This window comes from Callospermophilus lateralis, chromosome 16 (assembly GCF_048772815.1).
Source record: "Callospermophilus lateralis isolate mCalLat2 chromosome 16, mCalLat2.hap1, whole genome shotgun sequence".
In the NCBI taxonomy this organism is placed as follows: Eukaryota; Metazoa; Chordata; class Mammalia; order Rodentia; family Sciuridae; genus Callospermophilus; species Callospermophilus lateralis.
This window is the reverse complement of record NC_135320.1, coordinates 32064274-32078780: the sequence shown is the minus strand read 5'-3', so window position 1 is coordinate 32078780 and position 14507 is coordinate 32064274. Positions and strand designations below refer to the sequence as shown.

At 34.7% G+C, this 14507-nt stretch overlaps 1 protein-coding gene across 3 annotated transcripts in view; it reads left to right on the top strand.

Annotated features, from left to right (window-relative positions):
- Lactb2 (lactamase beta 2) overlaps positions 1-14507 on the top strand; it is a 44649-nt gene that overhangs the window by 8849 nt on the left and 21293 nt on the right. For 2 of the 3 annotated variants that reach the window (XM_076835591.2, XM_076835590.1), the window contains exons 3-5: positions 1558-1684; positions 11731-11909; positions 13790-13938. In XM_076835591.2, the coding sequence (XP_076691706.1) occupies positions 1558-1684; positions 11731-11909; positions 13790-13938 (455 nt within the window). The remainder of the gene's footprint in view (positions 1-1557; positions 1685-11730; positions 11910-13789; positions 13939-14507) is intronic. The other variant, XM_076835592.1, reaches the window with a different exon arrangement.

Sequence of the window (14507 nt, the reverse complement as noted above, 5' to 3'; positions counted from 1 at the left end):
TATCTCTTTTATACTCCATACTGGCCAGATTTCTATGCCTTGTTGGTTTTTCTTTGGGATGTCTTTTTCTCCTTCATGTGTTTTCAGTTCTACCACTTTCATATTAATTATCTTCGATGTGGGTTATTGCAGTCATCCCCTCTTGGTTCTGTCAGATTTCACCCTTCCATTCTCCCCACTTACAACTGCCATATTGGCTCACCTGTTAATACTATCTCGTTGTCTTCCTGAAAGTGTGGAATGGCCACACTTGGTAAAATTTAAATCCCTCCATTGTGTGAAAAGAAAGGCATTCTAAGGCCCTCCATAATTGAGTTCATCTTACCTAGCCCACTTTCTCCACTCTTCCACCCAGTGTTTTCCATTAGACAAGTTGGTAGCATTATGTTGTCACAGGTATGCCATGCTCATTCTCATTCCTAGGCCATTACTAATGCTGTTCTCCATTCCTCCATGTTTTTCTTATACATCTTACTTATCATGTAAATCATACCCTAAGTTCCATCATATATCTGAATCCTTTCCTATTTTTTCTTTTCTCTGGACTCCTGTTGCGTTTCTTTTCTTTTTAATTTTGTTTACTCATTTATTTTGGTGGTACAAGGGATTGAATTTAGGAGTACTCTACCACTAAGCTATATCCCCAGCCCTATCTTATTTTTTGAGACAAGGTCTTGCTAGCCTTGAATTTGACAGTTCTCCTCCCTAAGCTTCCCAGTAGCTGAGATTGCAGATCTGCACCACCGTGACCTGCTCTGTTGCTCTTACTAGTTGAATTGTCCTTTTAGTATTCAAGAAATGGCATTGTGTATAGGTCTTTGTTTCTGTTTATAAGTTTCATTTCCCCCCACTATGACAGTTTTTAAATCCTTTGATGTCGTGGTGCTTGTATTCACTATACATAGATAATTGGCACTCGACTATTGATGGGTTATTTAGCTTGATTTTCTTTATATCAGTGAGTAGTAGTTTGTGCTGAACTTACTTAGCCTCAGGTTTGGAGTTTCCTTTCAATACTCATGGCATGGATCATAACAGCACATCCCCCAACCCTTGTTAATATTTTATTTAGAGACAGAGTCTCGCTGAGTTCTTAGCACCTCCCTAAGTTGCTAAGGCTGGTTTTGAACTCGTGATCCTCCTGCCTCAGCCTCCTAAGCTGCTTGGATTACAAGCATGTACCACTGCTTCTTTACTGTAGGTAGGCACCTAGATAGAGATAGTTCTTGGGTTCTGTATTATTACTCTTTTAACATTTGTCCTAATGTTAAAGCTGACTAAGATTATGAAGAACTACTTTCAAACTTTTATATGGAATGACTAGAAAAATCATACAGGCTTCCATTAGCGGTGCATGGAAGAATAAAAAGCTCTTTCATTAAATTATATTAAATAGTTATATCCAGAGGGATAAGCTACAACTCATCCCATATTTTGTGGTCTTAATGTGAGTATTTTATGTAGTCATTCACAATTGTAAGTTGTATTAAAGTTGATCTCTTAAAAGGCTAAATTATTTAAAGTATGACCTAATATAATATTATGTTTTGTGGCTAGAAACTACCTATTGTATTAAAAAACTCCCACGGAATCCTCACAGAAAAGAAATTATAGGAAATGGAGAGCAACAATATGTTTATCTGAAAGATGGAGATGTGATTAAGACTGAGGGAGCCACTCTAAGGTAAGTTAATGTCCCTTAGGAAAGATGGGGTGGGGGTGTATGTGTGATAAAGAAGGGGAGGCAGATTTAGGTTTATTTGCTTGCATGTTCAAAGACTGTCTCAGGAAAGATACAAAAAACATCTGGTAACGTGAGGTATCCTGGGGGTAGTGGGGGGAATGGATGCTGGAGAAACAAATACAGGAAGACTTCCTTCTGTATATCCTTTTTATTTGTTTGAATCCTACCATTTTTTCCTACATAAATATTCAAATTTTAAGAGCCAATATTTTCTTCTTAGGGTGGCTTAATGATCTACTTGTACGTCAATTCAGGGCTTTCCTTGTTCTTACTTTGAAAAGATGACCCATACCTACAATAAGTACATTTTAGGCCAGACCTGTAATCCCTCATGACCTGCATGAGGGATTCAGAAAGGTATTTCAAACTCAGTAATTTTAAAACTGAACTAATCATGGTCTCTTCTATCCCCTGCTATATATACTGACCTTCTGACCTCCGAACATCTACTTTTCTCTTACTTGGGACTTTACCCTTTCTTCTGAAATATTCACTTCAGTATTACCTTTAAACTTTAACTACTATTCACCATTACCATTCCTCTACCCCCGCAGCCACCTGCCACATCTAATCAGGTTAGTTTTTGTCTCAAAAATATTTGTCAGTGCTATTCCTTCTTCATGTCCACTATTAATGTTTTATGCTTTTTCTTCCTATCAATCAATTCAACAAGTGGAAAAGAGCACAGAGGGATATTGTATAGGTTTTTATGGACCAGGTCTTCTATTGCCTGGGCTATAAATTCAGTCATATGCCACCCCTAACCATAGGTAAGCTGGGAAATTTAGTTTAACTGCATGCCTAGGAAAAAGAAGAAATGGCTTTGGTTAGTAGCTAGCTATTCTCCAACATAGGCAGATACCAGATTCTTCCTTTAATCGCAATCCCTGTCACATAGAAGGCACTGAACATTCATCCTACATGTAGTAAATGTCTATAAAGAGGCAAATAGATGAACAGTTGAATAAGAAAAAAATTAAAGTGATGGGTATCTATGTCTACTTTCAAGCCAAAACCTTTTTACACTATACTAGTGATTTAAAAAATCACTGTATAACTTACACACCAGCTAATTACTGGGCAGTTGTCCTAAAGCATTGTCGTTGAAAATACACTAGCATCTCATATAATTTTTTTTTTTTTTTTGGTACCAGGGATTGAACTCAGGGGCACTCGACCACTGAGCCACATCCCCAGCCCTATTTTGTAACTTATATAGAGACAGGGTCTCACTGAGTTGCTTAGCACCTCACCATTGCTGAGACTGACTTTGAACTCGAAGTCCTCCTGTCAGCATCCCAAGTCAATGGGATTACAGGTGTGGGCCACTGTACCCGGCTCTCATGTAATTTTTCTCATGATATCAGAGGAGAATAAACATTACTACTTCTTCAGAAAGCATTCTGAACAATACTGAATTTCATTCATAGCACACCAGCCCTGGGCCAGCTAGTGAAAGAGGTGGAGACAGCAAAAGGTTCATTGAGTCTTCTGTCTCAAAGGTTTGGGAATAGTAGTACTGGTTTATCACCCATTACAGAATATGGATATTAGATCTATATCAAATCTTATATATTAAGAATATTCAGCCCTTGCAAGTTAACTGCTACCAAAGTAAGCATTTTTTTAAACTTTCTATTGAAGTATTATCTGTAAACAGAAAAATGTTCATATCCTAAGCGTATAATATGATGACTTCTTACAAACTGAACAAGCCATATGATCAGCACCAGATGAAGAAACAGAACAGTATTAGTGCCCCAAAAGTCCCCCTCAGGCTAGCATCCTATCACTATCTCCCCCTTAGTTGAATACTACCTTGGACTTGTGGAGCAAATCTCAGTATTGTATAATTTCATTAAATAGATGTTTTTAAATATATGGTTAGTACAAATTAAATGTAGAAATCTATTTTAAGATTGGAAGGAAACAACACAAAGAATCAAAAATAAATAGCATTTGCATTCTTTAAAAATGACTTGGTAAATCTTTTCTTAAAATATACAATTCCAATTATAATAAAACTTGATGACTATGGTTTCAAATTTCCATTTTTATAGTCAGTAAAACCCAGTTGTTTTCAGTATTTGCCTGAAGATTTGTTCTTAAGCAAAAGTTCCATAAATAAGTACTCATTGTCCAATTAATCTTGCCTACATGCCAACTTTGTTAAAAAATAAATAAATAAATAAAAAACGAGGACACAGGTAATATCCACCAAGAACTTTTGTAGTAAACAGTAGAAAGCTAGATTTTTTTTTTTTTTTTTTTTTTGGCAAAAATTTGACTCAGGATATCACTATGAGGAATTTTCTAGAAAACTAAATTTAATTTCTTGAAGAAAAGTTGACCAGATGACTGTCTTGAGTGCCATCCTTATAAAGTCCACTCTGTCCAGAAGAGTGGACTTTGTAACTGATGAATGGGAACAATACAGCTACATTTCTTCTGATTAGCAAAGCACCTCTGATGTCATTTCCTTTTCTCCTCCTGTCCGTGTGAGTTGAATTTTAACAGTTTTATGCAAATTAAGACATTAACCACGCAAGTGACTTAGAATTTCCAGTCCCCTAGTTTAAGATACCTTACTGCCTTCGACTTAGAAAATTAAAAAATTGCCGAGTTCTGGTGTGGCAGAGGTGAGTAATAATAAAGGAAGTATTGCAAGTGTGTTGACATATAAGACAGTTTGCAGACTAAAACAGAGTAGCTCTCCAAGTGAGTTTTTACAAATTAAAAGGAATGGAGTTCTGCTTATTAATGCATTCTGTGTATTCAGAAATTGTCCATAAGAGATGATACACACTCACGCACTGACAAAGTTTTATAGTTGGCTGGAAAACGACCTCCTGGAATTATTTTCATATAACATTGAATGCTTCTATTATCAGGTGGTTGCAAGTTTAATCACACAAATTATTTCAAACAGCTCTTTAATACCTCACCATTGAAGCAAGTATAATATTATAATTGTCTGCAATATGTGAAGCATACACTTAGAAATCAGAAAAGCCTAATGATTATTAAAGGTCAGGCTTTGATCTTTCAAAAATAATTGTTCCTGACAAGCACAGTGACACATGCCTGTAATCCCAGTAACTTGGCAGGCTGAAGCAGGAGGATCATAAGTTTGAGGCCAGCCTCAGCGATTTAAAGAGGCTAAGCAATTTAGTGAGACTCTTTCTCAAAATAAAAAATAAAAAGAGCTGGGGACATAGATTAGTGGTAAAGTACCCCTGGGTTTAATCCCCAGTACCAAAAACAATAATAATAATTGTTTCCCACTAATTAATATTTTGTATTCTTAAACTCGATCATGTTTTTAACAGATTTTTTAAAAGACTTTACTATTTCAACATTTAATATTAAATGTTTGATTAATTTTTCTTTTGGCAAAGAAGAAACTCCTCTAAGTTGTAGTCATTTCACTTATTAATTAGTAAGAGTGGGGCTGGGGTTGTGGCTCAGTGGTAGAGCACTTACCTAGCATGTGTGAGAAACTGGGTTCAATTCTCAGCACCACATATAAATAAATAAATAAATAAAATAAAGCTTCATCAACAACTAAAATAAATATTTAAAAAAATTAATAAGAACTGACTTTTATTAAATGTCATTTTCAAAGCATATGGAAACAAGCTTATTAGTTTTCACCATAATTTTATTGTCATCATATTATTATTTTTGAATGTGTTTTTTATTCTGTTAATATTTTAGCTAATATTTTTATAACAATATTAGTGAATTGGGTAGTAGTCAAGGATCAGAGAGAATCAAAAAAAGAGGGGCAGAAGGAAAGAAGAAGGGGATTCATATATTCAATGATTACATTATTATGACTATAGGCATTATGATTACATATTATGACTATTATACAGCTGAAACATATAGTAAACTATGTTTACTTTTACTTTTCTATTTTCCCTGTGGTTATTACTTTGTTTTATTTGCATAGTTTTCTATGCACTTAACACTAATTCAAATCTGATTATATAAACCTTTTCTCAGGATGTTTAAATGTATCAGGGATTCTCTCAGTTTCATCTTCCAAGAAGCAGCTTCCCCTCTGCCCCTTCCAGTCTGGACTGGTTTTCCTCCAAGTCTGGCACAGCTATCATCTGAGTTCCTTTCATTCTCAGGGAGTGCTTTTCTTTGCCTCTGTATTTACCATAACCAATAAATTTTAATGCGGGATCACCTATTTCCTATAATCAATAAATTTCCTATACCCCCTCTATTTGGAAACCCCACTCTAAAAGTTTCCTGAGAAAGGATAGAAAGAGACTTGAGACTTTAATTTGTTGTTGTTACTGTTTTTTTTCTGGCACTGAACCCAGGCCTCATAGCAAGTGCTCTACCACTGAGCTACGTACGTCCTCAGCCCTTTTGAGACAAGGTCCTTAGGTTGCCCAGGCTGGCTTTAAACTTGTGATCCTCCTGCCTCAGCCTCCCTTGCAGTTGGTGAATGTGTGTTTTTAAAATCTAACTTAAAGTTTGCTGTATGGGTACTAAGTTACAGTTAGATGGGAATAAGTAGTTCTGATGTGCTGTTGCAGAATAAGGTGACCATAGATAATGATCATATACTATATATTTTAAACAGCTAAAAGAAAGGATTTTAATTGTCTTCATCATAAGGACTTGATAAAGGTTTAAGGATATAGAGAAGTTTAACCTGATTTAAATCTTATATACTGTATACATGTATCAAAACCTCACATGGGGGGCTGGGGATGTGGCTCAAGTGATAGTGCGCTCGCCTGGCATGCTTGCGGCCCAGGTTTGATCCTCAGCACCACATACAAACAAAGATGTTGCGTCTGCCGAAAACTAAAAAATAAATATTAAAAATTCTCTCTCTCTCTCTCTCCCTCTCTCTCTCTCTTAAAAAAAAATCTCACATGGTAGGTACCCCATAAATATTTTGATGCATCAGTTGAGAAATGAATTTAATTTTTTAAATTTCGATTTTCTGGGTATAAAACATGAATTGAAACTTTTCCCTTCTCCATTTTGTACATAGGATGTTAGTTCATTCTAGTTTCAACACTGCAGTTGAGAAATCTAAATCTGATTTTTTTATCATGCAGTTTTTGTTTTTTCTCCTTGTCCATTTTTTTTCCTGAAATGTCTGAAGTTATATGTCTCAAATTTATGGTTCTGGGACCTCTTAAGGAGAAAACTATTCATGATACTTGCTGATGACATAGACAGACTTACAGACTTTATTAAAGGGGGCCCATGGCAATAGATACAGGGACCATTGCAATGGAATCGTACTGTGTGTTAGAGGGATCAGACACAACAGTAACTCCAACAAGATCAAGTAGTGATTTATAATGAAGGAGCAGAGTAGGGCTGAATGGATGGAAAATTACAGTAGAAATGGGAAAGGAATTTCTGCCTAAACCAACTACTTTGGATTATTGCTAAAGGTAATAGGGTGATAAGATATTGATGGCAGTCAGATAACAAGGGTAGGAGGTTTTCCTTAAACTGACTTAGCAAGATTCTTGCTCAAATTAGGACAGAGAGGTAAGTACTCCTCTCCCTTCTTAAGGTCCCCCAGCTAGATCTGAAAATAGAACTAGCAAATACAAATTAATAGAGAAAAAAGCATATGACTTTATTAAGCTTTATATGGCATAGGAGTCTTCAAAATGAAGACCAAAAGAAACTTGAAAACCTGTGCATTTTTATGCTTAGTTTGATGAAGTAGATAGTCATGAAGAAACATGATTGGACAAAGGAGGTATGGTCTAAGGGAACTTAGCAAAACCAATTTTTCATATTCTTCTCTGTGTCTTCAGAAATAAAGTTGTTCCTTCATCAGGATATGGAGAAGGCATCTCTCATGTGAGGGACTTGTGACCTATTTTGGAGGAAGGTCAGAATTCTGTTTTATGACCTACTTCAGGGGACAACAGCAGGGAAGTCAGACAGAATTTCATGCTTTTTCAATTTTCTCAGATTCCTTCAGCTTAAAATACTTAGTATGACAAGGTGGCATATTTTGGAGTAGAATATTCTACACCCTATAATCAGAAAAACTGAAAGGAGCCTGAACAAAATTTTGGTCACATAAAAGTGTCTTCGTCAATCCTTGATAAGCCTTTTCAGTCTGTTCTTCAGTCCTAGAATTTTTTCTTGAAATTGCTTGTTGATTATTTTCTCATCTGTTTTGTTCTTTTTTATTTGCTTTCATTTACTTAAAACTTCTATTTTGTTAGAATTTCTGCACTCATCATCTAACATGTTTTTTCTGTTTTCCTTCTTTTTGCCTTTTTACTATGTCAGCTATATCTGTATCAATTTTATCTCCTAATCCTATATTTTCATTCATTTCTGTTCTCAAATTTTTAATTTTCAGTGAAATTTTTTGTTCCCTAAATGCTCATTATATGCTAACTTATCTTGTTTCTTGTTCTTTTACCACACTGAGGACTTTATAATCTGTGGAGTTTGATGTTTTTGTTTGTCTGTTTTGAAAGATTTTCTCATAATTCTTTTGTCTCTAAATTTCTTTGCTTATTTTTATTCACTGTCTTCCATGTAAGAGGCTTTCCTTAGATTCTAGAAATCCTGATTATCCTCTGATGTTTACAGATTGTCATCTGATAGAAACTATAGAGCTATTTGGGACCTCTGAGAAGAGAGGCTTTTGTGGGTTTTGAGCCTCACTGTAAGGTAATCTGGATGAACTGTTTAGTTGAGAAACTTCCAGCATTGTTACCTTAGAGTCTTTACTCCTGAGCTTGTGAAATAACTTAGAAGACTCTTCTAATTTCATGTAGGGGAAAGGCCTTAGTGCTAGCACTATGAAAACTAGTGTTTAAAGGCATCTTGAAAATTTACCTGTATTTGAAGTAATTCATTTTTTAGTATATTGTCACTACCTCCATCTGTGCCTGTTTTCTCTTCTTCAAATAAATCTGCTGTCTTTCCCTTAAAAGGAGTGAGACATTTGTCTCACTGTTCAAAGAAGAGAATCTGAAGATCTGAATATTTGTGGGAGAGGGGAGGTTGTTGTTTCTGGGTTTGAGGAGAGGGGTGTTGTTTGCTTGTTCAGTTCTGGGGATTCATTCTGGCTTCATGAATGACAAGCATGACAAGCTTCCAGATACCTTATGTCCCAAATCCTTAGACTTTGGGGAATTCTGCAGCATAAATCTGATTGCTTCTCAGCTTTCACCACTACCTGTTTAGGTTTCAGTTTTCTTATGGCTGAATAAGTCACTTATCACTCATCTTTCTTTTTAGCTTCTAAATATTTGATGATATGTTGCCTCTCCCATTCTTCTCATTTTTGTGGGTTTATGTCATTAAAAAAAATCTCCTTTAGGGTAATTTTATTGGTGTTTTAGGACAAAGAAAACAGGTGTTTACTATACTATCTTTAATCAAAAACCTGTGTTTATTTCCTAAGTATTAAATACAAATGTGGCAATTGTTTTAACCCTTTCCCCAAAAAATATCCCATTATTGAGACTATTATTAAAAATATTCCATTCACATAAATATGCAATACTCTTCTGGGCACAGTGGCACACACCTGTAATCCCAACCACTCAGGAGGTTGAGGCAGGAGAATCACAAGTTCAAAGCCAGCCTTAACAACTTAGGAGGCCCTAAACAACTTAGTAAGACTCTGAGGATGTGGCTCATTAGTTAAGCCCCTCCGAGTTCAATCCCTCATATTAAAAAAAAAAAAAAAAAAGCAGCACACACTTAATAATTAATTTCCTAAGCTAAATATAATTTAAGCTATACTCCCATCAGGTATTTATTGCTCTCCTATGATTCATTTTTTCTAAAATATAAATTGAGAGGTAGCTAGTACTGTGTTGGGCAGCTTTGCAGAGCTGTGACCATAATACCCAACAGAACTACTTAAAGGAGGGAAAGTTTATTTCATTTCATGGTTCCAGAGAATTGGTCCATGGTTGGCTGAGTCCATTGTTCTGGGCATCAGGTGAGGTATTAGAGCAGAAAGTCATGGTAAAGGAACACTGATCGCTTCATGGTGACCAGGACACAGAGAAGATGATCCCTTTCAGGTCAGAATCCCAGTGACCTATCTCCTCTAGCCATACCCCACCTGCCTACAGTTACCACCAATACCATTGAAAGTCAGATGGACTGATTAGATTACAACTCAATCCAATCATTTCATCTCTGAACATTCCTACATTAACATAAGAGCTTTTTGGAGACACCTTATATCCAAACCATAACAAGTACCCACCCCAAAGTAATGTAAGTACTAAATGTGTAATATCTGTCAATCGCTGAAGTCAGTGCCCGACACATAGAAAGCAATGCAAATAAATTAGGTTCCACTAAGTGTCCAGAACTGGGAATGTAAAGTTAAGAACAAGATAACCCTTCAAGAACTTAACCTTGTGAAGTTCAAAGATAAATAAGAAAACAATGTGAAACCTATGTAAAAGAATTATAATCCAAAGTATAAGATGAATACAGAATAAATATTAGTACAAAGAGTTAAATCGTTATGTGACAGAAATCAAGAGTTATGTGCTTTTGTAAACAAATTATTTAGACTTAGTTCTTGATTTAATGAGTTTTTTGTAGATATAGAAAAAAATAAGAATTCTTGAAATAAAGTATTTGTCATGCTTTAAAAGTATTGATTACAATATCAATTATATTGATTATAAACAAAAAATTAAAAATTTAAAGAGAAGAAAAAAATAAAAGCATGTTATAGAGTAAAATCAATCCAAACTGCTTTGTTTTTAAATTTTTTAATTAGAAAAAAATAGATTAACCAGGTGAGGTTGTGTACTTCTGAAATGCCAGCAGCTCAGGAGGCTGAGGAAGAAGGATCATAAGTTCAAGGCCAGCCTCAGCATGTAGGCCCTAAGAAACTCACTGATATCCTGTCTCAAAATAAAAAAGGGCTGGGGAGGGGCTGGGGTTGAGGCTCAGCAGTAGAGTGCTTGTTTAGCACGTGTGAGGCCTTTCCATTATTGAGACTATTATTAAAAATATTCCATGCACCACATAAAAATAATAAAGGTATTGTGTCCAACTACAACTAAAAAATAAATATTGAAAAAATAAATAAATAAAGGGCTGGAGATGTGTCTCAGTAGCTAAGTGCCCCAGGGTTCAATCCCTGGAACCAAGAAAAGAAAAATAGATTTTTTTAAATGTCATTTTTTTAAAACCTACAGATGTATATCTCAATTCCATCTGGGCACCACAAAGGCAGAAAGAATACACAGCAATTATTTTCTTTTACATCCTAATGAAAGATTGTTTCTTTTAAATCTTTATAAACTACTAAAATAAGGTGTTTATCATTTATGGAGTAACTTTGTTCCAGCTACTTAGCAAAGCATTTAAATACTTGTCTTTGAAAAATATTTAAAGATGTTATAAAAGCATATTCAAACAGAGTGTGGGTGTGTGTGTGTGTGCGCACGCCCGCCACGTGCCTACCCAGCAGTTGAACCCAGAAGCACTGTACTTCTGAGCTAGATTCCCAAACCCTTTTTTTTTTTTTTTTGAGATAGGATCTAAGTTGCCCAGACTGGGCTCAAACTTGTGATCCTCTTGCCTCAGCCTTCTGAGTAGCTGGGATTGCAAGGCTGCATCACCATGTTGGCAAAAACAATTATGTTTTAAATAACAAAAGTAATAGAAATGTTGCTGATTTTTATGTCCTTAAGTACTTAATTTTTCTGTTTTCCAAATTTGTTATAATCTGTACTTATTATTTATAAAATTTAAAAATATGGGAAAAGTATTAAATTTTCACTTTAAAGTCATAGATGTGATTTAAAGAATTATTTGTTGATGATTTTCAGTGGGCACAAGAAATAAATTTTTTAATTCACTGTTACATTTATTTGTGTCTTTTACAAAGGTAAGGACAGAGAATAATTGAGTTCCCAGTATTTCGTCTAAGCTCAGGAGTTTACACTAGTTATTTTATTATTTATTATTCTTTTTTCAACAAGAGTTATATACACACCTGGCCACACTGATGATCATATGGCTCTACTCTTAGAAGAGGAAAATGCCCTCTTTTCTGGAGATTGCATTCTTGGGGAAGGAACAACTATATTTGAAGACCTCTATGCTTATATGAACTCCCTGAAAGAGTTATTGAAAATCAAAGCCAATATTATATATCCAGGTGGGTAATTTTTTTAACCTAGAAAGTTGTTCTTACCAAATGATGAAGGCTCATTTTAGCTTGCATAGAAGAAACACATATAAACTATTTCCTTAAATTATATTCCTAAGTTTTATTTAGCCATATAGTTAAATTTAAAGACAAGGCCAAGAGTTACATTGATAACCTGTTAAAAATCTATGAGAATTATTTTTTCAGCATCTACACAGCTGTTGATAGAACTGTTAATTAAAAACAAAATAAGCTTACATTAGAAAAGGACTATTTTTTTACCCCATAACTTCCCATCATTTTTATTAATTTGATTTCTATTGTGGATAACATTGTAGCTTTGTAACCTTGGATTACATTTGACCTCACAATATTAAAAAATCAATAGTTTCTGTAGAAACTATAAAATGGTATTTTTATTTCCATTCTCCAGAATGGAGACACTAACTTCTTGTTAGTGTCTCAGAAATCACTGCACTGCTCTGCAATATGAATCTCTCCTCCAATCCTAAAAGCTAAGAAAGGCACAACCCAATAAGAAAGCTGAGAAGGAAAAGTGGATTAGGTTACTTAATTTTCCAAGTCCATCTAACTTGCTCCTAACCAAACATCCATGGAAAGATCTGTGTGCTGACATTCTCTCATTAATTCCTAAATCTGAGGGAATAGGAAACATACACTGGAGATGGGCATTTAGATTGATGTTATGATTTAAAATGAATAGACACTTCATAACTATTTTTAAAGAGAAGACAATAGATGTTGGATACACTCACAATGAAGCCAAGTTGCCTACAAAGGGTTTTAAGAGTGTTTGCTTTAGTAAGTGCAGTGAACTGGCTTATTAGCACAGCAATTGTTCACAGGTAAATTATATTCTGTAACCATAGTTACCAAATAATAAAGCTTGCTACCCATCAGATTCAATGCAGAGGCCTTTCTAGCTATCATCCTCACAAAAACTGTTTGGAGTAGGTAATGGTATACCCATTACAATGCTAAGGAAACAGAGATTCGGAGACTTCCTTGCAGTCATGCAGCTAATATGTGATAGTCTGTTATCTAAAGCCCAGTAGTCTTTACATCATAGCAGGTTAGCCTGCTTCTGGATGTTTTGTTCCCAAATATTTGAAACATCTCTTTTACAGACTTGTATAACACATTAAATTTGTATTATTTAAAATTCAGTACAATTTAATTTTTATGGTCAAAATTTCTAAATTACTAGCCTAGACATATTCTTAAAGTGCTACTAGTGTTTTGTGAACGTTTAATAGATATTGATCACTTACATTGATCCACTTTTTACATTCCCCCTTTTTACAAGTTTTTTTTTTATAAGTAAGCTTATCATAGTGGTTATGAGCACAGAGTGGTTAAAAACTACCAAATCATAATCCCAGCTCCACCTCTCTTAGTTCTTTTATTCTGGGTAGGTTATCTACCCTCCATGTGCCTCAGTGTCTGCTATCACAAAGGGATAATAAAAATACCTACCTTATGGGGTTCTTGTAAAAATAATGTATGTTTAGCATGCAGAGCAGGGCCTGGCACACAGTGAGCACTCTATAAATATTACATGTTGTTGTTATTATGGTTGTTGTTGTTATTATGGTTGCTGTTTTTGTTGCTATACTTTATTGTTAAAATCTATTTTGTATTTTTAATAATATCTAATAGATTTTGATATAATTCTCCAAGGCTGTTTGGGATTGCACATCATTTTTAACACTTTATTCTTGTAGAGCTTTCCAAATAATATGTATTTGTAGAGTTAGTATGCTTTTCCAATATATCATCTGAAGTATTTTTATATAGAATGAAGTAACTTCAATTGTACTTAATGTTTTTTATATGGTGGAGTAATTTGTATAATTACTTTAATTCAGGACATGGCCCAGTAATCCCTAATGCTGAAGCTACAATTCTACAATATATTTCTCACAGAGATAAACGAGAAGAACAAATTCTTACATTAGTTCGTGATAATTTTGAAAAAGCATTTACAGTAACTGACGTTGTCAAAATTATTTACAAGGTAATTTTCATTTATCTTATTGGTACATACAACAAATTTATTAGAATAAAGAATCTACGTAATAGACTGTATAGGGCTGGAGATATACCTTGGTGGTAAAGTGCTTGCCTAGAATGTGTGACGTCCTGAGTTTTATACCCAGCACTACAAAAAATAAAAACAAAAGGACTATAAACGGTAGGTAAATTTACTACATCCCAGGTCAGGACAAGTCTGTTAACTTTGTAGGTACTGCCACCTGTCTAGACTTGAGAGCAATAGAACATCCAACAAACAAACAAAAAAAACTGGCCATAGAGAACAAAAAGCACTTTATTGCGCCATCTTAATTAAACCTTATATACTTTTCTCTGCAGGAGAAACTGCATCCGTTTTATATTGATACGTATTATTCTAGCTATCATTTGGTGTTCTGACTGGTAACAGAGGAGGTAGGGTGATCTGCTAGAGACAGATATTGAGATAATAGCAGTGAGAAGTTGTAGCAATGGCTGACAATGGAAAAAAATACCCATCAAAAAATATGAATAATTTTATATATAGTGAAAGAGCCCCATGCCTCCGAGTGT